Below are 23890 nucleotides of genomic sequence, written 5' to 3'. Positions count from 1 at the left end.
TGCTTGGGTGGGGGGTTGGACTAGATGACCTCCAAGGTCCCTTCCAACTCTGTTAATCTATACCTTCAATGAAGCCCTAAATTGCAACATACTAACTGTGTCTCTCCTTTTCTCAGGCAGCTGCGTCTGGAGTGTCTCTGCAGGAGTTCCTGTTCGGGAACTCCTGTTTTAAGGGCCCAACGTGGAAGCCGACCTCGGTCGCCCTTTCTGGCTGCTGAGATTTCAACTCTGCGGTTTTGGGTTTTTGCAAAGATTTTGCGTTTCGCCTGGAGATCCTTGCTGACATACACGCCGTTTGCCCCTCACGTGGGGTAAAGCACATCCTCTTAGACGTTATTTCTCCAGGGAGACTCACTGCCACAAGGTTTGATGGTTTTAAAAAACGAGATGGGATCACGCAGAGAGGTGGCTCAGTGGCTAAGACGCTGAGCGTGTCGATCAGAAAAGTCAGGAGTTCGGCGGTTCGAATCCTTAGCATAGGTCTCCTGCGTGAGCAGGGGGGTTGGACTAGATGACCTCCAAGGTCCCTCCCAACTCTGTTACTCTTTTTTTTAAAAAGAGACCCAAAGTCATAACTGGTTGAATTTGAACCTCTCTGGAGACACCCTCTACCTGCCAGGTTGGTCCCTGACTTACGACCACAAGTGAGCCCCATGTTTCTGTTGCTAAGCCAGGCCTTTCTTAAACCACTGTTGTTAAGCGAACCCCTGCAGTTAAGTTAGTAACTCGGTTGTTAAGTGAGACCGGCTTCCCCATTTGCTTGTCAGAAGGTCACGAAAAAAAGGGATTGCACGATCCCCGGGGCCACTGCAACCGTCATAAACGTTGAGTCAGTGGCCAAGCATCTTGAGTTTTGATCTTGTCTTCTTCGAAAGTCCTGGTCCGAGAGAAAATGTGTCACAGGGAGGAAGGGAGTCAAGCTATTTTGCAAAGCGCCCGAAGGCCAGGGAAGGAACAATGGATGGGAACAAAGGAGGGATTCCACCTGGAAATAAGTGTGAAAAGTGGTCAAAAGTAACTTCTCTCCATGCCTTGTTGCTTCGGTCACTAATTAAACTATTGTTGTAAGTCCAGGACTACCTGTACGGAGGCAGATTTAGAGGTTGGGAAATAGCCAGGGGGGAATCTGCTGTTCTTATGGACCCTCCATTAGGACTTAGAGGGAGCTAATAAAGGAGAATATTTGTAGCTCAGGGTCAACACGAGGGATCCTTGGTGCTCTCTGAGCCTGGTTGTTTTCTTGGAGACGTTTCACAACCCAACTAGGTAACATCATCAGTGTTAGGTGGTTTGGGATGTGCAGGGAGGAAGAGGAGAACTGTGGGGTCCTTGGTGTTCTCTGAGCTTGGTTATTTTCTTGCAGGCGTTTCATGACCCAACTAGATAATTTCATCAGTGCTAGAAGGGAGCGAAGTAGGCAGAGAGGAGGAAGACTAGGGGGTCCTTGATGCTGAGCTGGATGGTTTTCTTGCAGACATTTCATGGCCCAGCTAGGTAACATTATCAGTGCTAGTCCCTAACAGATTTGACAGAGTTGGAAGGGGCTTTGTGGGTCACCTAGTCACCCACCCACCCAAGCAGGAGACCTTACACCATTCCTGACAGATAGCAGTCCAGTCTCTTCTTGAAAGCCTCCAGGGATGAAGCTCCCGCAACTTCCGAAGGCAATTTCTGTTCCATGCATTGATTGTTCTCACCGTCAGAAAATTTCTCCTCATTTCCAAGTTGAATCTCTCCTGGATCAGTTTCCATCCATTATTCCTCGTCTGGCCTTCGGGTGCTTTGGAGAATAGCTTGACCCCTTCCTCTCGGTGGCAGCCCCTCAAATATAGGAACACTGCTATCCTGTCTCCCCTGGTCCTTCTCTTCACTAGACTAGCCAGGACCAGTTCCTGCAACCGTTCATTGTATATTTTAGCCTCCCGTCCCCTAATTATCCTTGCTGCTCTTCTATGCACTTCTTCCGGAGTCTCAACATCAACGCTCCTACAGGGAGTATTCTGCACTGCGCACCAGGCAGGGTGAGAGGGTGGGCTGACCCCTGCCACCTGCAACCTATCCACCCCACAGCGCTCTGGAAGTCATTGGAGACCTGGAGAGAAAGGCAGAAATCGGAGGAAATTGCGGTTTGGCCGAGTAGCAAACCAACGTGGGAGCCCGGGGCTGGCAGGTCATTCTTTATTGTTTTATCACCGAAGGCACCCAAGCTCGCCTTTCTATCTGGGCATCTGGCACCCCGTTTGGGGGGGGGGGCGCTTCGGTCTTAAAAGGGGGCAGGAGAGATCCACAGCTTGCTTTGAAGGAAGAAGAAAAGGGGGAAGAGAAAGAAAGAGAAACTGGTGATCATTTCCAGATGAGGAGCAGCCGGGACTCAAGTTTTTAACATTCCTTTGGGCACTTGAGCTGAGAGAGGAGAGGGGGTGTTTCCACCCTCCCCTGCCTCAAACAGCCCCCCCCCCCCCCCGTGCCTAGAATGGCCTATTTCGACATCCAGCCTGCATGCCGATTGGGAAACAAAGGACCGCTCAGGTTCTCTTCCCTTTTATTAGGACGTAACGCCTTTGTTGTGGCCATCCGGTAACGAAGGCATCCGTGTCCCTACCCCGCCAGCTCTCCCTCGAAGGATGCTTGTTCCTAGGACCTCGGCAGAGCCACCCTGAAAACGAAGGATAATTCAGATGCCCCGCCTGAACCGGCGATGGGACTCACTTAGGTTTAACACCGGTTCGCAGCTGTGAGCGTGCTGGCTTTTGCGTGCCTTCTGCGCATGGGTGCAGCCTTCCACCCACGCACTTGACTCACGCACGTGGCAAAAATGAGGCTACGTCGGATGTTTTGGATTGGTGCACCTGCAGTTTCGCGCTACTCGTTTGGGCAAAACAGGTACGAACCGGCTGGATCCCCTCTCTGACCTGAACATTCCTGAAGCGGTGCTGGGCTGACAATTCTAGTGCCCTGGGTGGCGAAACGTGTCGTCTGAAGCTCTTCGGAGTAACACCCGACGCTGAGGAACGGAATACATTCTTTCCCGGTCAAGGGGCGTTATGAAAAACCAGAATAAAACTGCAGGCAGCATCCAAGAGCTCAGAAATGGGTTCTTTTGCTCCACAGAACATCCTCTGCAGGAGCAGTCTACCTTAAAAGCAGGGCTCTAGTGGCGATCTTCCCAGAGGCACCGAGGACGTGGCCCCTGTGAAGAGGGAGATGCTTGGCCGGAGAAGACTTTGGATTAACAATTGACCGGTGTTTATTCTCTTTTTAAGACTCTGGGCAGATTTAAACCAGGATCTAATCGAAGAACTTTTTTTCCTTTGAAACAAAAATCTCTTTTTTCTGGATCGGAACTTGAGGTCAAAAGGCTGGTCTCTCTCGCACTCCGAGACCAGCCAGGCACTGCCTTCGAGAGGGTTCAAGGGGCAGACGGGGCCTGTGGGGGTCTTTCCACTCCCCCGCTGTCGGGTGAATTTTAACCTTGAGGGAGAGGCTGTTCCTGACCCCAGGAGGCTCCGGCTGGAGAGATAAAGAAGGGAGGGAGATCTCTAGGGCAGGAATGCTTTTTCCAAGAGAAACACAAACTCTGAACTTGGAAGGAGGGAGAGGAATTGAGAGGGGCGGCTTGGGGGGGGGGCACGGAGGGGGGGGAGAGGCTTTCAAAGGAGGTCGCAGGCAGGTGGTTGCAGCTGCGAGTTCAAACGGGAATTTCTTCTTCCCACACACTTTGGTTTGACACACAAAGGCAACAGGGAGTGGGTGGAGAGGGGCTCTTGCACACACAACACACACCGAAGACGACAAATGCTTTGCCAGTTTTATTGCCTTCTCCAGAAGGGCACCGTTCCCTGCTGCTCCCCGAGAAGAAGATACAAAATCAAGGTCTGCTTGGAGGCGTGGCGGTGGGCGGCTGCCCCCTCCCCAAAGGGGCAGCCGGAAAGTCCATGGGCCTCCAGGGTGCCCGTCTCCCCACAGAGAAGGAGGCCGAGGGGTCCCTCCGTTGATCTGCCACAGAAAGGTCCGGGCGCCATCACTGCTCCTGTGGAGGAAACACAACCCACGTCACACCTGCAAAGATCCCCCCTCAAACAGCCTTGCTTTATGGCCATGAGGGCAAACCCATGGGATGTCTGCCAGAGGTGGCAGGTAGAGGAGCCCTCTTGGTGGGCCCACATGCCGTGCCCAGCTGTTCTTTTGGTTTCTGGCACTGATCTTCATGGGTGACGGAAAATAACCTGGAAACGCCCCCAAAATAGTCTGTTTCGTGGGAAGTTTTCCAGCTGGTTTGGGGACAAAAGTGGCCTGAAAAGAGTCCAAAAATGACCTGAAAATGGCCCGAAAATTGCCTTTAAAATGGCCTGAAAATGGCCTGAAAATAGTCCAAAAATGACCCCAAAATAAGCTGAAAATGGGCTGAAAATGGCCCAAAAAGGCCTGAAAACAGCCTGAAAAATGGCCTGAAAACAGCATAAAAATGGCTAAAAACAACCTGAAAAATGGCCTGAAACAGCTAAAAAAATAAAAATGGCCCAAAAACAGGCATGTGCATGCACCGGCCAGCCGGTCTTTGTGTTTCTGGCGCTTCGGCGCATGCACATGCACCCACATTCCGATTTGGGCACCTGGTGCCGAAAAGCTTTGCCATCCCTGTTTTATGACATGGTGGAGGGTCTCCAGAGGTGGTTCCCCTCAGACCAAGACCCTTTCCTGCCTCTTGGGGGGAGGCAAAAAACAGGGCGAAGCCAGTTGAGAGCAGAGCCCATCAGTCCCTGAGCCCAGCGCCCTCTTTACAAAGCCTCGCCACCCCATCCCCAAATCCCAGGCAGGGGGGGGAAATGCTCTCCCCCTCCTGCCCCCTTCCCATCTTCCCTACTCAGCTGCCCCACAGATGTCTCGGGATGCCAGAAGGGAAAGCAGGGAGCAGGGAAAGGTCCCCCCAGCGCCCGGGAGGTGGGAAGAAAAATTAATTAGGGGCAGACAGGCAAGGAACAATGAAGCCCGAGGTGGCAAAGAGAGGGAAGGATTGGATCAATAAAAGGGGAAGCCAGGCTAAGGGGAGGAAGGGAAGTGCCCCCCCCCCCCCCGAAGCCGTTTCTCAGTTTCCAGACTGCAGACCTCCCACTTCCACTCCCGAGTTTGCATCTTTTATCTCCAAAAATCCTGCTCGGCAGACAATAGAAACCAGCCGCTTTTTCTCGTGATGACAAATTGGAGCAAAAGATGGAAACGGGATGGGTGTGCTGTTACCCCCCCCCCCCTCCGGGGGGACGAGGGTTGCTGGACCCTCTGCGTTGGATGTATTCGGGCTCCAGCTTCATTCCCTTTCCTCGTCTCCTGCTGCAGGTAAACCTGGGTGACGGAGTTGATAAAGGCATCGGAGAACACGGCAAGGGATTCCCCAGGTGGGCATGGCCGGAGGACTGAATGAAGCAGGCGGCTTCCGTTTCCAAGGATGCGCTTGACAGGGTTAGGGGGAGGCCGGCCTCTTGCGCCAGGCGGAGGTCCTTTGGTGGAGACTCACCTTGATGAATCTCCCGTGGAGAAGGTAAGGAGCCTGGAAGTCGTGTTGGCAATTTGAATACGCCATTCCGAGCCCCATCCCTGAGCCGAAAGCGAGCGGCCAGGTCTTTCCTGCAATCAAAAGGAAACCGTAAGGGATACAAAAGGCCGCATAAGGCTGTTCCCCCCACGTGCCACAGTCAAAAGTCCTAAAAGGGCAAAGGAGATGGCGGAGAGAGGGAGAGGGACAGACAGACAGAGACGGAGAAAAAAGAGACAAAGACACACAAACAGACACACAAAGAGACAGAGAGAGAGGAGAGAGAGAGGAAGGAGAGAGAGAGAGAGAGAGAGAGAGGAGACAGACAGAGAGAGAGGAGACAGAGACAGAGAGACGGAGAGAGGAAATAGAGAGACAGAGACGAGAGAGAGACAGACAGAGACAGAGAAAAGGAGAGAGACGGAGAGGAGACAGAGAGAGAGGGGGGGAGACAGACAGAGATAGAGAGGAGACAGAGAGAGACAGAGATGAGAGACAGACAGAGATGAGAGACAGAGAGAGAGAGGAGACAGACAGAGGAGAGACAGAGAGACAGAGAGAGGAGAGAGAGAGAGAGGAGACAGAGAGAGGAGAGAGACAGAGAGAGAGGAGACAGAGAGGAGAGAAAGACAGAGAGGAGACAGAGAGACAGAGAGAGGAGAGACAGACAGAGACGAGAGAGAGACAGAGAGAGAGACAGAGAGAGAGGAGATAGACAGAGAGACAGAGACAGAGGAGAGAGAGAGAGAGAGGAGACAGAGAGAAAGAGACAGAGAGGAGAGACAGAGACAGAGAGGAGAGAGAGACAGAGAGAGAGGAGAAAGAGACAGAGAGAGGAGACACACACAGAGAGACAGAGAGAGAGACCGGCAAGGCACTCTTAGCCTTGAGACACATTGTGCGAAGTGGTTTTTTTCTTCCTCAAAGCTTTTTAGTTTTATTTCTCATACATACATTCACAAGTATACAATCTCATAGCTACTATTAATATTAATGTGTATTCTTTTGACATTTTCATTTCCCCTCCTAAAATTAAAAAAATATAATTGAGATTGCTTTCCTGCCATCCCATCCATCCATCTTCTTTTACGAGGACCCTACTTCTCCTTTCCTCTTTTTTCCTTCCCTACCTTCTTCTCTAACTTTCTCCTTTCCTCCTCTCCTTCCTTTTTCTTCTTCCCCTTTCCTCCCCCCCCCCACTCCTCCCCTCTTCTTCCCGTTACACTGTGCGAAGTGTTAATGCCAGGTTAATAAGTGTAAGAGCACACCTGGACTACTGCATCCAATTTTGGTCGCCACATTACAAAAAAGAGGTGGGGACTCTGGAATAAGTGCAGAGAAGGGCAACTAAGACGATTAAGGGCCCGGAGACAAAACATATGAAGAAGGGTTAGAGCAGGGGGGTCAGCAACCTGTGGCTCTTTCGTCTCTCTACTGCGTCTCCCTGTCTCCGGTCAGCTCCACAATTGATAGGGTTTGTGGTTAGGACGGGTAGAGGGAAAAGGACACCACACTAGGAGGAGACTCTATGGTGACTTCTGGTCGGCTTCCAGGGGGCTTCCTGTTAGGACCTTTGTGGGCCTGAGTGTTTAAGGTTGCCGACCCCTGGGTTAGAGGAATTGGTTATGGCCTGTCTCCAGAAAATAAGGTCTAGGTTGAGATGGTAGCAGGGTTCCAGTATTTGAGAGGTTGCTACAAAGAGGAATTTGGGGGGGGGGGGTCAACTTATTTTTCAAAGCATCTGAAGGCAGGACAAGAAACCACCAATGGAAACTAATCAAGGAGAGACGCAGCCTGGGATGAAGGAGTAACTTCCTAACAGGGAGGACAATTCACCAGTGGGACAGAAGTTGCCTCCAGAAGTCGTAAGGGGTCCATCACTGGAGGCTTTTAAGAAGAGACTGGACAGGAACTGGTCTGGAATGGTATAGGGTCTCCTGCTTGAGCAGGGGGGGCTGGACTAGGAGGCCTCCAAGGTCCCTTCCAACTCTTGGTTATTCTGTTCCTCTGCAGCACATCTCTTTCACCAGATTTTGCTCTCTCTCTCTCTCTCTCTCTCTCTCTTTTTGCAATCTGTTTTTTTTATTTTTAAACATAAAAATAATAAGAAAAAAAAACAATATTAAAAAAATAATAATCTCATCCATTACATGTCGTTTGGTTACAAGCGTTTTTGCGTCCATATTCTCAATTGCATTTACAATCTCAGATTTTCCACCTGATATGACTAGATACCTCGCTTTCATTGTACAACATATATTCAATTGCGATGAAAAACAGTGATCTACAAATATAAATGGTTGGTAAATCTCTTTCGCATTGGGATCTGTGATTATATAAAGGTATGCTGTTATTGAACAGACAATCAAGAATGTAAGGGAATTAGGTTTATTGAAAAGAAAGAAATATTAATTGTAATTGAATATACGTTGTACAATGAAAGTGAGGTATTTAGTTATATTAGATGAAAAATCTGTGATCTCTTTTTTTTAATATTCGCCTTCCCCATTTGAGATTTGGGGTTTGTTTTTAAAAACATCGAACTTGGTTAGCTGCCCTGGGTACATGCTAGGATACAAGGCCTGGTGTTTTAGCCAAGCCTTTGCCAGTCTCCTAACCGCTTGGCAATCCCGGTTGCCCATAAACCAGCAAAGTTGAAGCATTTCCTTGCGCTATTTTCCGCCCACATCAAACCAAAGCACACCAAGCGCCTGGAGCGAGATACGCGCCCAGTTTCTCTCCTCCACAAAAACCACCTCGACTTTCTCACCAGATTCCCTCTTCACCGTAGGCAACGCCAATCTTGCAAGCCTAAACAAAGGGTTGAGGGCGAAGCTGGGGTGATAACGAGCCCAGCCTGAACAAGGGCAGATCGGGATCTCGAAATGGTGGTGAGGATCTCTCTCGGCGGGATCCCTGGGGGGAAAAAAAGGGGGCGCCGGGGTGCCCGAATCTCCGTGGGCAGAGGTGGTACATGTTTGCGTGCTGGTCCCAGGGAGGGGAAGAAAAGCTGATGCGATGCGGCAATGGGGAGGAAGAGGCTGGAGAATGAACGACCCTCACTTACTTTTGAAGAAGATGACGGAGAAGACCACGCCTAGGCCAAATCCAGCACCTGAAAGAGGGCAGAAGGGAGAGTTAGGGCAGGCTGTACGGCTTCCCACCAGCCTTAATCGAGGGGAGGGTTTCAAGGCAATAGGCCAGGCATCAAAGGAAGGTCTTTGGCCCCCTTCCTCACCCTTCACACAAGACCTGCCCCCCCCCCCCCATCTCCGCCGCAAGCTGCCTTCATATACGGACAGGACGTGAATCAGTTATGGGGGAGATGCCAGCAAGGCTCAAAAAGTTTCAGCGCTTTATCCGGGAAGCTGTTTTCCCTGTTCACCACTGCAGCCCTTCCTTCGCCCTCTGACCCACACACAGGGCACCCCATCCTCCCTTCAGCCAACACATCTCCAACCGTTCCCCCTTCTGGGACGGTGACGGCTGGAGGCCAAGACCCCTCCTCCCCAAAAATCCGGTGACGCAAAATCGTGTCTCCCCCCCCCCCAAACCCCCTTAAGTCTTCCTTTGGGTTTATTTCCTGGCAAGCCAAGACCTTTCGTGTTTAAATGCCCGGCTTTAGTAGAAACAGCTGTGGGTCGATTGGAGGGGATGCTTCCCCCCACCCCCAAAAAAGGAGGAGGCCTGAAGCCGCAGAGGGCAGCGTGGCTCTCTGCCTATGCTCAGGGGCTCTCCGTGGCGCTCCATACGCTGGATGGAGCAGCGCAAATGGATGCCAGCTGACGGAGGAGATTCATGTTGATGTGCGAACAGCAGCCGGCGGCTTGTTTGCGACCGCTTGAGATGCCGCGATGACACAATAAAAGTCTCTGGTTGTTCCCAGATGGATTGGATTGCAAGGACCCCTCGGGAGCCGGTTGGGAAGGATGGAAGTCGGGATCCTAAACATCTGGCTGGCGAAAGGGAGGATGTCACAAACAGTGAAAAAGCCAAACATCGGGGGGGGGGGGGCGGTGCTCAGCAGACGCCCGCACCTGGCGCTGGAGAACGCCCAGTCCCGTTTCATCACCCGAGACAACACTTAAACTCGATAACCTTCTGCCAGGCAGCTGTTCTGGGTTGCAACCCCTGGAATTCCAACTTCGCTGGCCCTCTTTGCAAAGCTGCAGTCCTAAATTGCATTAACAGAGGGAAGATCAAGGGAGGTACTAATACCGCTCTATAAAGCCCTAGTAAGACCACACCTGGAGTACTGCATCCAATTTTGGTTATCACACTGTAAAAAAGATGTTGAGAGTCTAGAAAAAGTGCAGAGAAGAGCAACCAGGATGATGAGGGGACTGGAGGCTCACACATATGAAGAACGGTTGCAGGAACTGGGCATGGCTAGTCTAGTGAAGAGAAAGACCAGGGGAGACATGATAGCAGCCTTCCAATATCTCAGGGGTTGCCACAGAGAGGAAGGGGTCAAGCTATTCTACAAGACACCTGAAGGAAAGGAACAATGGATGAAAAAGGAATAATGGATGGAAACCAACCAAGGAGAAATTCAGCCTAGAAACAAGGAGGAATTTCCTGACAGTGAGAACAATCAACCCATGGAACAGAAGTTGCCTTCGGAAGTTGTGGGAGCTTCATCCCTGGAGGCTTCAAGAAGAGACTGGACTGCCATCTGTCAGAAATGATCCAGGGTCTTCTGCTTGGGTGGGTGGGGGGTGGACTAGATGACCTACAAGGTCCCTTCCATGTCTGCTAATCTGAATTTATCTAAGATGAGCAAAGGACTGGAGGCTAAAACATATGAAGAACAGTTGCAGGAACTGGGCCTGGCTAGTCTAGTGAAGAGAAGGACCAGGGGAGACAGGATAACAGCCTTCCAATATTTGAGGGGCTGCCACAGAGTGGAGGGGGTCAAGCTATTCTTCAAAGCAACCGAAGACCAGAGAAGGAACAATGGATGGAAATTGATCAAGGAGAGATTCAACCTAGAAATGAGGAGGAACTTTCTGACAGGGGGAACAATCAACCCATGGAACAGAAGTTGCCCTCGGAAGCTTCATCCCTTGAGACTTTCAAGAAGAGACCAGACTGCCGTCAGTCAGAGATGATGCAGGGCCATGTTGGTGAGCCTGTGGCACCCGGAGCCCTCTTCACGGGCATGCAAGCCGTCACCCAGCTCAGTGCCACCGCGCATGGGCATGCTCCTCCTGCCAACCAGCTCTCTGCCACGCATGTGTGTCCCCCTGCACCCCATTTTTGGTCTCAGGAGGCTTCAAGGAGGCCTGCTAGGCCCAAAATTGGGTGCGGGAGCGGGGGGCACAGGGGATGTTGCGCACGCATTGCATTATGGGTGTGGGCACACCCGCGCGTGGTCACAAGCATGCACGCGAGGAGAAAAGGGTTAGCCATCCCTGGTGTAGTGTTTCCTGCTTGGGCAGGGTTTTGAGACGATGATCTACAACAGGGATGTCAAACTGGATTTCTTCGAGGGCCGGATCAGCATTGTAGTTCTCCGTGGGATGGCGGGATGGGACAGATGCCTCCTGCAGCACCCTGCAGACCAAAACAGGGCACAGAGGGTTTTCATCAGCCGTTTTCAGCCAGCAGAATGCTCCAGACCGTCGAGGGTGAAAGCAAGGCACAGGGAGAAGGGGGCGTTTTAGCCGCCATAGGCACCGCCAGCTGCTCCTTTGATATTTCCAGGCTGGTCCCTTGAACCGGGAGCAGCCTGCAGTCCTCAAGTTTGACACCCCTGACCTACAAGGTCCCTTCCAACTCCTGTTAATCTGCACATCTGGGCGATGGGACGCCAAACCCGAAGGCAGGCAGCCGAGGGTATTTGGGCCTCGCAGCCCAACAGGCGTCGAATGTCAGAATGTCTAAGAGCAAACCAGATCCTTTTCTTATCACCGTTTCCAGATGGAGCAGCTGGGGGCTGGACTGGCTTGTATGTGTGTGTGAGGGAGGGGGGGACTTGTGCCGTTTAAAAACCAGCAACCATCTGTGGGGATTCATTGAATGTTCGGCACTACCTCGGTTTGGCTCTTTTGGGAGCCTGAGTGCCGCGGGAATTCGGGAAGATAATTATTGCAAACGGCTGTGGGTTTGCATGGACTATCCTGGGTTAATGAAGCTGGTTTTGAACCTCCTGACCCATAAACGGTTGGCGCTGAATGGTTTAAGATGGTTCCCCCTCGCACATACATGCGAGTCGTTCCCGACTCTAGGGGGCGGTGCTCATCTCTGTTTCAAAGCTGAAGAGCCAGCGCTGTCCAAAGACGTCTCCATGGTCATGTGGCCAGCATGACTCAACTCCCGAAGGCGCACGGAATGCTGTTCTCTTCCCACCAAAGGTGGTTCCTATTTTTCTACTTGCATTTTTTAACGTGCTTTCGAACTGCTAGGTTGGCAGAAGCTGGGACAAGGAACGGGAGCTCACTCCGTTACGCGGCGCTAGGGATTTGAACCGCCAACCTTTTTTTATTATGAAGTTTTTTTATTTTTATTTTCATATAAATATCCACAAGTATGCCATTATATCTTAACAAACACTATTATATATTATCCAATATATAATATATATTATCAGTTCCTCTTACCATCTACCAACAACTCTCATTTGCTCTTCTGCTTTCCATACACCATATTATACCTAGTTCTACCACAACCTTACCTCCTCTCCCCTCCTACCTCCTTCTTTCCCTCACTACTTTCTTCTACCATCCCTCCTTTCTCTTCTCTGTTTCCACTTCCTCTCTTTCTCGTCTCCACTTTCCTCTCCTTCTCTCTCTCCTATTCTTTTCCTCACTTCTGCTTCCCTCCCTCCTATCCCCTCTCTTCTTTCCCTCTTCCCCTCCTTTCCTCTCCTCCTTTCCACTCTTCTCTCCTCCTCTTTCCACTTCATCTCTCCGTTGTTGTACAAATGTGACTCATCCTAGTGTTGGCAGAAGCTGGAACAAGTAACGGGCGCTCATTCCGTTATGCGGCGCTAGGGATTCAAACCGCCAACCTTTCTGATTGACAAGCTCAGCGTCTTAGCCACAGAGCCCTCGCGTCCCTTTTAAGATGGGTGGCCTACACTAAATATTCCTTACTTTTCGCTCAGCCGCAACTAATAAAAAGGAAGCGGTTTTAAAGGCATCTCCCTCCTCCAAACCCAGAGGACAGGATTGGAAATCCCAGGGCACCTAAAAAGAAGCCCGGTGCTGGGAAGGCTGGGCTATGGAGTCCTTTCTATAACACAGCCTTTGTTTTGGGTGATCTTCAAAATTCTAATTGCTTTGAATGAGCAGATGAGAAGGAAATTGGGGGAATCTGCTGCGTTTGGGTTTGATGGAAGGGAAAGGAAAACGAAAAACATTTTGGACAATCTGGAGGATACCCGTATTTATCGGAGTATAAGACGCACCAAGGTTTTGAAGAGGCAAATTTAAAAAAAAGTAGGTAGGTAGATAGAGGGATAGAGAGGGAGAGTAAGAGAGAGAAATACAGTAGGTAGGTAGGGAGAGAGAGAGTAGGTAGGTAGAGGGATAGATAGATAGATAGATAGATAGATAGATAGATAGATAGATAGATAGATAGATAGATAGAGAAATACAGTAGGTAGGTAGGGAGAGAGAGAGTAGGTAGGTAGAGGGATAGAGAGAGAGAAATACAGTAGGTAGGGAGAGAGAGAGAGAGAGAGTAAGTAGGTTGGTAGGTAGAGGGATAGAGAGAAATAGAGAAAGAGAAATACAGTAGGGAGGGAGGGAGGGAGGGAGGGAGAGAGAGTAGGTGGGTTGGTAGGAAGAGGGATAGAGAGAGAAAGAGAGACAGAAATACAGTAGGTATGTAGGGAGAGAGAGTGTAGTTAGGTAGGTAGGTAGAGGGATAGAGAGAAATACAGTAGGTAGGGAGAGAGAGAATGTGTAGGTAGATAGGTAGGTAGAGGGATAGAGAGAGAGAAATAGAGAGAGAGAAATACAGTAGATAGGTAGGTGTTTCTACTGGCACAGTACTTGATCAATGTAATTCTCATCAATCAGTTAAAGAGCTTTCCAAAAGGAAAAAAAGTTTTTGCATTCTACAAACCTCCCAAAAATGAGCCTGTTTCCCCCCCCAAAAAAGTCATGAATAGCCTTGGGGGAGAGGGGCTTGCAGAGTGCTGGGGAGGTAATGAGCAAAACAAATCCTATTTTTCATGAAAACAAGCCCGTTTTTTGTCAAAAAAATGGCCTGCATAGCCTTATGGAGTGCTGCTGGAGGCTGAGGGGAAACGGCCCTTTTTTGCTCATTTTTGCCCTCCCCAGCCCCCAGGAGCTCTCTGCAAGCCCCCCCCCCCAGTCTATTCATGTCTTTTTTTGGGGGGGGGAAACAGAATGCAAAAACTTCTTTTTTCCTTTTGGAAATCTGTTTAACTGATTGATGAGAATTACAATGATCAAGTACTATGCCAGTAAATGGAAAATTAGGGCAGGAACCCCACACAGTGCCACACCCGTTACATTTCCTAATTTAGTTTTGGCCTGTTATTCTCCAGATCTTAACTTCCTTGGAATTTTAACTTCTTACTTCTTCCTTGGAGAAGAAAAAAAAAAAAAAAAACCCAAGGAGATCAGCAACCTTGATTTTGGCTGGGGAAGGGATCTGGGAAACTTTCTTGATCTCCCCAGGCAGCCAATGGGGATTCTGTGCTGAAGCCAAGGAAGCAGCGGGGAGCCCGGTTCAATGTCTCTTGGGAAGAGTGGAGGGGGGGGGGCAAGGAGAATTGTACCAATATTCTGCAAAAGAGAAAAATCTCCTATGCATGGTGTGCGGTTGTGTAGGAGGAAGAGGAGGGGGGCAAGGGAGCCCACCAGCCCATGGCTCCTGCATATGCTCTGCTTTGCACATCCTGTTGCCTTACAAGGGGGATGTTGGATAGCCACTTATTTGCCCAGCCAACAACTGGGACAGCTGTTTCCACTAAACCTTGCACCTCCAGCCCAGCCTTTGACTTTGGAACAATAAAAGATGAAAGGTTTCACTTGCAAATAAAACAGAGGCAGAGAAGAAACAGGAGGGAATTTTTTTTGCGGGGTGTGTGTGTGTGTGTGTGCACCCCTAGCTATGAAGGCCTCAAGGGAATGGGAGTTTGGGCGGGGGAGGAACATCTCTCTCTCTCTCTCTCTCTCTCTCTCTCTTTTCTCTCTCTCTTTCTCAGCACTTGCAGATTTAAAGGCAGATCAAGAAAAAAAATGCTTGAAAAATTGGAAGCCACATTTTGAAGAGAAGGACCAGGGGAGACAAGATAGCAGCCTTCCAACATTTGAGGGGCTGCCATAGAGAGGAGGGGCTCAAGCTATTTCCCAAGGCACCTTGAAGGCCAGAGAAGTAACAATGGATGGACCTTGGAGGTCTTACACTCCAACCTTCTGCTGAAGCAGGAGACCCTGTCCCATTTCAGATAAGTGGCTGTCCAGTCTCTTCTTAAAAACCTCCAGTGATGGAGCGCCCATGATTTCTGGTGGCCAGCTGTTCCAGTGGTTAATTGTCCTCATTGTCAGGAAATTCCTTCTTAGTTCCAGGTTGCTTCTCTCCTTGATTGGTTTCCATCCGTTGTTTCTTGCCTTACCCTTTGGGGCTCTGGAGAATGATTTGATCCCCTTCTTTGTGGCAGCCCCTCAAATACTGCTATCATTCACTCCTAATCAGTGGTGGACTGCAACCGATTTAACAACCGGGTCGGTGATAGCATGCCTAACTGCGTTCAATAGCAATAGCAATAGCAGTTAGACTTATATACCGCTACATAGGGCTTTCAGCCCTCTCTAAGCGGTTTACAGAGTCAGCATATTGCCCCCAACAACAATCCGGGTCCTCATTTTACCCACCTTGGAAGGATGGAAGGCTGAGTCAACCCTGAGCCGGTGAGATTTGAACAGCCGAACTGCAGAACTGCATTCAGCTGAAGTAGCCTGCAATGCTGCATTTAACCACTGCGCCACCTCGGTTCAAATCACAGCCATTTGAAGCTCAGCTGCTTACCTTCTAAAGGGGCCCTGATAAATACAACAGCAGAGAAATCAGCTGTGCTGCGTGAATCGGCCGAGTCAGATAGAAGGAAATATAGGACAGGATAGCGCAGGGGTGCGGCCAGCTGATCGTCGGAACGAAGCGGTTCGCCCAAACCGGTCCACACCGGCCACAGCCCACCCCTGACCCTAAGTTCTTCTTTTTTTAGACTAGCCAACTCTTAGTCGTGTCTATTGCTAATGGCGAATTGAGTACGCTTTATTAGGAAATTACCATATTTTTCAGAGTATAAGACGCACCGGACGCACCAAGATTTTGAAGAGGCAAATTAAAAAAAAAAAAGTTTTTGTACTCTGCAGACCTCCCAAAAATGGGCTCTTTTTTTGCCCCCCCCCCAAAAAAAAGAAAAAAAAAGAAAAAGGCATGTATAGCCTTTAGAAGGCTTGTAGAGTGCTCCTGGGTGCAATTGGGGGGGGGGGGGCAAAAATGAGCAAAAAATGCCCCATTTTTCACTCATTTTTGCCCTCTGCAGCCCCAGGAGCACTCTGGAAGCCTCCTAAAGGCTATACATGACCATTTTGGTGAAAGGGGGTGGTGGTGGTCGGGAGGCCAAAAATGCTATATTCAGTGTATAAGACGCACCCAGATTATTCAGCCTTTTTTTTTGAGGGAAAAGGTGCATCTTATACTCCGAAAAATACGGTATGTACCCATGTATTCCTGATCAATGGGCAAAGCTTGCAGTTAAGCAAGCAGCCTGACTTAATAGGTAGCTGGTTCTCATCTCCCCCCTCCTGCAATTTGCCAACGCTGCAAAGGTGATCACTCCCGGCCTATCCTACGAGTAGAGCAGAAGCGAACAAGCCATGGGGCTCCGATGGGTGACACCTTCGTCTTGTATGCAAATTAAACTGAATCACGCATGTTGCTGTAAGGCGTTCACAGCCTTTCAGAAGAATAATGGCCCCCAGCCAGGAGGGGTGAGATAAGCGGAGACTGGCAACCGTCCAAGGGCACGTTGCCCAACCCGGGTTGACATTCACACAAGACAGGACTGTGCAGGCCACAAGTGGGCGGATTGCATGACGGCAGAATCAAGGGGCATTGGGTTCGTCGTCCTCCCTTTTCCCTGTTGCTGGAAACGAGGCTGGTGGCTTTTTAATGCCCATGTGCCCCAACATCGCAAGGCCTCTGCGTCAGGATAAAGGTCTTCTTTTGAGCTTGGGGGGCACAGAAAAGAGACCCGAGTGGATGAACGGAGGAAAAACACGGCTTTCGTGACACTTTAAAAAAATAACGTTCTCCTCACCCTGCGTGAATGTCTTGATTCGAATGATCAATTCTGTTATTTGTTTGGGGAGTCAGCAAAGGGCGCAACCATTTGATATTCCCAAGGCTTTCTGGGGCTAAGGAAGGCTTTAGAAATTATCCGTCAAATAGGGTGATGCTGATTTATGCTTAGCTGTGCAACTGCACCCCTGGCACCGTGCGCGCATGCATTAATTCCGGGTACAGCTGAAATCAGCATATCGCTCCCGCTTGTGCTCCGGGCCAAAACCCTTGTGCCTAAACACGAATGCCAGGTCCAAATCAGTGGGCGCTGAGAAATTCCTGACAGGTACCTTTGGCAGGGAAAAAAAGGCAGGCGTGCTGGTTACGCAATGGGGAATCTGCTCTTCAAAACAAGCCCAGGGATTCAGCAGAAGCCCGGTTTAGACGAGGACACGCCGAGGATTGGCAGGTTACGCCAGGTTAAACAATGGGGTTCTCTCGCCAAGAATTGCCTATTGAGACCAATTATTCACGTCTCCCATAGGCTTACCGGATCGCACAGTAGATAATTTCCCCCTGTCTGCTTAAAGCAAGATTCTTCTGACTCATGAGAAGTTGCTTTGGGAGGGAGAGGGGTGAGTGGCACAAGTGGCACACAAGGGTACTGATGGTCCATGAACACCTCCCTCGGCATCTACCAGCTCACTCCCTGGAGAGATTTTTTAAAAAACCACCCCTTCTACTCTGTTTCCCTGAAAATAAGACCTCCCCAGATAATAAACCCAATCGGGCTTTTGAGTGCATGCACTAAAATAAGCCCTCCCAAAAAATATTGCAACACCGCAGCAGCCATGAGGTGACCACGCTCGCCACCTTATGCACCTCAAAAATAATAAGACCCCCCCCAAATAAGGCCAAACGCTTATTTTGGGGGTCAAAAGAAAATAAGACCCTGTCTTATTTTTGGGGAAACGCAGCAACCACCATGAAACCAAGAATGAAGCACCTGGTGTGTATGGTTTACTGATGTTCCCACTGGCTGGGGGGAAAGGTCAAAGGTCAGGAAGAAGGGTTAGGCAAGCGTTGGTACCGTGGGGGTGGGGGAGGCAGTGGCAGAGGATGGCAAGTAGCATTTCGATAAAACTGGAGCTTGCACGTGAATAGAAAGGCTGCAAAAAGACTCCCAGCATGTTTTCAAATGTTAAAATCTTCCCCAAATCAGGGAACTCCGATCCTCAAGCTCATTCTCACCCAGCCTGCCTTCTCCACCTGTTCGTTTAATGTCTAATTACTACCTGCACAGGAGAGAGAGAGCAGACAAATTGTAATTACCCTGCATCAATCAGATATTCAGTTATTTGCAATTCAAAGCAGCCATCGTGTCTCTTCCCCCCCCCCCCCAAATTGCAGATAAACAAGTTTTATAATACGAAACTTGAAACTGTGGGAAGAAGGTGTTGGCTTGCAGATAGAGGGTTTTTTTGCAGTCCCTGCCAACTCCAGACGCCCGGTCTGCCTATGCGTGTGCCAGGAGCATCTTAGGCAATTTCCTTCCAATGGGTTTTGTGCCCAACCCATCTCCCGGTTTATGGCCAGTGAGGGGTTAAGGGGGCGAGGTTGTGAGCAAAGAGACTTAATTCGGAAGATCAACTAGTATTCATCTTAGAATATTTCCACTCTAAAAAATTGCATAGAAATTGCATCTTTACCCATACATTTAGGAAAGTTATATTGGTAAAGACAGTGGCCTCTTTTTTCTTCCTTATAACCTCCGCTTTTCTTTCTTTCTTTCTTTTTCTTTCTTTCTCTTTCTTTCTTTCTTTCCTTCCTTTCTAAATTGCCCGCAAACCCATGAACATTGGACAGTGATGTGCACATAATGTGTACTTTAAGGAAATTCCCTCCCTCCCCACATTCCTTCCTGATCAATCCTTGACTCTTTTCAGTCCCAATGTAGACTAAATTAAAACTAATTTAATTTTCTAATCCCATATAACATGGTAAAAGAGAGGTTGAGGCTGGGATTTAAACTTTAAAAGGAGAACACGAAAGATGGGCGAGCTTAAGAAACCAAGATGGATGTGAGGTCAGGAATAGATTTTGCCTGTTAATTTTCAGAACAGCTAATCATTTGAGTGGCGGGAAGGGAATTTCAGTCCTTTCATAGCTCCTTTCTCCATTTTCCTCTAAGTTCTGAATAAGATTTTTCCATGTGGCCATCAAAAGTTCCTGCTGAGAAAGCAGTTCAGCTAAATAGCAATAGAATTGAGACATATATCACTTCATAGTGCTTTTGCAGCCCTCTCTAAGCCGTTTACAGAGTCAGCCTCTTGCCCCTCAACAATCTGGATCCTCATTTTACCCACCTTGGAAGGATGGAAGGCTGAGTCAACCCTGAACTGATAAGGATCAAACTCCTGACAGTGGGCAGAGTTAGCCTGCAATGCTGCATTCTAACCACTGCGCCACCACAGCTCTTTCAATGCCAGACACTCAAGGTTATTCCCTGAGCATCCTAACTCCTTAGTTACTCAAGCCTGCCCAACCCACTCCCAACACATGGAAGAGAGAGTTGTCATGTTCAGGTTTGCCACATTCAATTTTGCCTCGCTAGAACTCATCTGGGTGGGGTTTAAGGGCGAGGCAGCTGTGACCCTACAGATGTGCCTGTACATCTTCCCTCAGCCCTTAATTAATTCCTGGCCTTGCCTGGTTTAAGTGATCTGGAGCTTCAACATTTCTAGAGAGCTCCAGAATGTTTTCAAGTGGAGCGTGAAGAGGAGATATGCACCGTCTCTGGAACACTCAGGTTTTTATATGCAATTAAAGTCATTTGACAGAAAGGCACCATTAAAATAAATGAGGGGGTTGTTCCCTATTAGACAATTCTGCCTTAAGCAGGCATATTACATATTTCATGAGTGTCTTTTCTTAACTATAGAGCAGGGGTCGGCAAACTTAAACACTCAAAGAGCCATTTGGACATGTTTCCCACAGGAAAGAAAACACCGGGAGCCACAAAGGTCCTAACCGGAAGCCCCCTGTTCAATTCTGGAGCTCACCGGAAGTTCAGTTCCCCCACCATAGAGTCTCCTCCTAGCGCGGCGTACTTTTTCCTCTACCTGTCATAACCGAAAGCCCTATCAATTGTGGAGACAACTGGAAAACCCTCCCCTTGCCATAGAGTCTTCTCCTGGCGCACTGTGCTTCCCCCCCCCCCCCCCGGAAGCTCCTCTCAAAAGTGTGGCACTGACCAGTGACGGAGCCGCAGCAGAGGGAGGAAAGAGCCACATGCGGCTCCAGAGCCGCAGTTTGCTGACCCCTGGTATAGGGCAGTGATGGCGAACTTTTTTTTCCTCGGGTGCCGAAAGTCACAGGCTCCACCCTTGCACTCCACCCTGCCCCCCCCCTGCGCATGTGCATGCAACCTCCATTTTGGGGCTAGCAGGCCTCCCTGAAGCCTCCTGGAACCAGAAATGGGGGTTGTGGGGAGTACACACCCCCATCCCTCGTTTTTGGTCTCGGGAGGCTTCAGGGAGGCCTGCTATCCTCAAAATGGGGAGTGGGAGGGCGCCGCATCCCATCCCCGCGCATGCACGCACAACCACCCCCCACCCACGTGTGCGCGTCTCCTAGCAGAGCCCCCAAAATCAGCTGGCCAGCAGGAGACACACACATGCAGTGTGGAGCTGACCTGGGTGACGGCTTGCGGGCCCGCAGAGATGGCTGTGCCACGCATGCCATAGGTTCACCATCGCAGCTATAGGGAGTCCTTGACTTAACCTTTTGTTTAGTGACCGTTTCAAGTTACAACGGCACCCTCCCCCCCATCGTCACCTGATCAAAATTTAGACCCTTGGCAACTGACTCATATTTATGACGGTCGCAGAGTTCTGGGGTCACTTTTTCTTTTGCGACCTCCTGACAAGCAAAATCAATGGGGAAGCCAGATTCCCTTAATGACCACCTGATTCCCTTAATGACTGCAGATATTCACTTAACCGCTGTGGCAAGAAAGGTCATAAAATGGGCAAAACTCACAACTGTCTCGCTTAACAACAGAAATTTGGGGCTCAACGGCGGTCGTGAGGACTACCTGTAACTGTTGGAGCAACCAAACTGAAAGCAGAGGAAAATATTAAAAATACTAGAAAAAGTGCAGAGAAGAGCAACAAAGATGATTAGGGGACTGGAGGCTAAAACATGAAGAACGATTGCAGGAACTGAGTAAGTCTAGTTTAATGAAAAGAAAGACTAGGGGAGACATGATAGCAGTCTTCCAATATCTCAGGGGCTTCCACAAAGAAGAGGGAGTCAAGCTATTCTCCAAAGCACCTGAGGGTAGGACAAGAAGCAATGGGTGGAAACTAATCAAGGAGAGAAGCAACTTAGAACTGAGGAGAAATTTCCTGACAGAACAATTAATCAGTGGAACAGGATTTGCCTCCAGAAGTTGTGAATGCCCCAACACTGGAAGTCTTTAAGAAGATGCTGGATAGCCATTTGTCTGAAATGGTATAAGGTTTCCTGCCTAGGCAGGGGGTTGGACTAGAAGACCTCCAAGGTCCCTTCCAACTCTGCTATTGTATTGTATCTGAAGGCCGATTGTATTGTATTGTATTGTAAATCCTTTAACCACTAGATTTCATGTTTTTTCCTTGGCAAGTATACTTCATATGTCAACAAACAATATTAGCAAGTAAAATCCCTAAATCATCTAAACATTGGCTGGGTGACTTTGGACCTGTCTGTCTGTCTGTCTGTCTGAGCCCAACTCGCCCTCACATTATGGAAACAAAGGAGGAAGGAGTATTTGATATGTTTGCTTCCTTGAGTTAGTTATAAAAAGGCACGATGAAGATGATAATAATATGAATAATATCATATCACAAACTGATTATCTACAATATTATCATGATCGAGTGGCCAAAATCATAAATTGGAAGCTTTGCCAGAAATTTGGGTTCAAATGTAGCAAAAGTTACTGGGAACACCACACTGGCAAAGTTTGTGAAAATGAACAAGTCTTGATTCTGTGGGAGCTTTGAAACTAAACAGAGACGTTGGGCCCACAATACACTTGACATCACTACTCATGTCTGGTTCAAAAAAAAAAAAAGTCTGGTTCATTGATAGTGCAATAACAGGTGATGCACGAATTGAAGAGAAATAACTAGGAAAAAATATTAAAATGCCCCGATCACAGCGCAAATTGAAGTAGAGCGCTTGTGGAAGAAGAATTCCAAAAGCACTGGAATTACATTTAAAACAGTTAAAAATTGACAAAATCATCATCAGTCAATTGCAAAAAGCCGCGCTGCTTGGATCTGCACGCATATTATGAAAATACGTTACAACGTCCTAGGCCCCTGGGTGGGGCCCAACTAGTAATCAATGCCAAATCCGGCAAAACAACTGGCCGCTGTGATACAATTCTGTTGTTGCGATAATAATAATAATAATTTTAAAAAACAGATACCCATTGTCAAAAACAGTGATACCCATTGTCATTGGGTCACTTGGCACCATGTCCAAGAATTTTATAAAACTCATCAAGAAATTGCAGCTCCTTGCAATAACACCAACGGAACTGCAAAAAACTGAACATTGTATATTTTAAGAAGGTACTTGGTCGATACCTAGGACGCTGGCAGCAACCTGTATCAACCATTTGCACCAGTCAATGGTCAATGGTATTTGTGATGCATTTTTGAATGTTCAGTTGATTGAGTTTCGTGTTTAATGAATAAATAATAATAATGATGATGATGATGATGATAATATCATCATCTCTTAAGGAGATACCTGAATTTTAAAGGCAGATTGCTACTATTTTTTGTGCTCACACATTTTTTAAAATATTGCAGCATATCAGCAAGTCCATTTTTAGCAAAGGGGAGGGGTGATGCTAAAAGGGATTTGGGGGTGTGTGCCACGAAGTGTAAGTGAACCCTGCTCTGGGTGCAGTCCCAAAAGGAGGAAGGGCCAGCCTGGGGATTTCCCCCCCTCCCCAGAAGGAGAGGCTGAGAGTACCCCTATTTCCCACGTGGGAAGCCCACCCTGGGCAGCCTCTGGGGAGGGGGGGGCGGGCTTGCAAATGGCTTTTAAGTGGCTTTTGCCAAGTGTGGTGCAGCCTTATTCTCCCCCCACACACACCGCCATTCCAGGGCTTTTGCAAAGGGGCTTGCAGCTTTTTGTAAAATTTAAAATGCATTTTGAAAAGCATGCAGTGCAAGCCAAGGGGAGGGGGCTTGGCTCAGGCTGCCCCATTGCCAAACCAGCGAGAAAGGGGTCAGCCCCGGTTCGTCCCGAGCCCAGGCCTCCACCACCCGCTGCCCCTTCCCCCAGCCCTCTCACCCAGCTTGACGGCGGAGTCAGCCAGACAACGGTCCCATTTCCTCCCTAGATCAGCCTCCGACGCCATCTTGGCCGCTACCCGCCTCCGCTGCCAATCAAGCCTCCCTCCCGCCTCCCCGGGCGGAAGCCTCGCGAGAGCTGCCACCGCTCTGCCGCAAATCAAGCCGCTCTCGCGAGAGCTTGAAGAAAATGAGGCGGAGGGATTTTTTTTTTTTAAGGGGGCGCTTTTGGTTTTCTTTTTTCTCCGCCTGTTGCCAAGGGCAACCAAGGGTGACCCTGGCAACCGGGTGCCAATGTTGACCTTGGGCAAAGTAGGCTCGAAAGGCTAGCAGAACCGGCCTTATATGGAGGAATCCATTAGCATCCCCCTCTTCTGGAGTGGGGATAGGGGTGCCAGCCATCCTTGACCTTTTGATTTGCTATTTTATTGATTATATTTACATTATATTATTTATAATTATATTTACATTTGTATTTATATTGTTTTTTTCCTATAATCCTCCCTGATTTTAGTGGTGACATTATGATATGTGAGAAAGAGATGGGAATAAGTTCCACCCAGATTGATTCCTAATCTTTCGGGGTTGGTGTTTCAACTGGGTGGACTTCAACTCCCAGAATTTTCTGGGAGTTGAACTCTATAAGGTCCTGGCTGAGGAATTCTGGGAGTTGAAGTCCACCCAGCTCAATGTGACTCTGGGTGTTGAATACCCATTTCCCATCCAGTGAAATGAA

General features: G+C 49.0%; 1 protein-coding gene across 1 annotated transcript; it reads right to left on the bottom strand.

The window, feature by feature from the left end:
- Nucleotides 1–3794: 3794 nt before the first annotated feature.
- On the bottom strand, nt 3795–23278 carry MICOS10 (mitochondrial contact site and cristae organizing system subunit 10). The gene is made up of 4 exons (XM_032232306.1): nt 23156–23278; nt 8598–8645; nt 5513–5622; nt 3795–4030 (listed from the first exon to the last, which is right to left on the bottom strand). The coding sequence occupies exons 1-4, from the start codon at nt 23220–23222 to the stop codon at nt 4022–4024; spliced, it is 234 nt and encodes a 77-aa protein (XP_032088197.1). The 5' UTR covers nt 23223–23278; the 3' UTR covers nt 3795–4021.
- Between the last annotated feature and the right edge of the window lie 612 nt (nt 23279–23890).

The sequence above is a fragment of the Thamnophis elegans genome, chromosome 15 (genome assembly GCF_009769535.1).
Source record: "Thamnophis elegans isolate rThaEle1 chromosome 15, rThaEle1.pri, whole genome shotgun sequence".
Lineage (NCBI taxonomy): Eukaryota > Metazoa > Chordata > Lepidosauria > Squamata > Colubridae > Thamnophis > Thamnophis elegans.
This window is presented reverse-complemented; position numbering and strand designations above follow the sequence as displayed.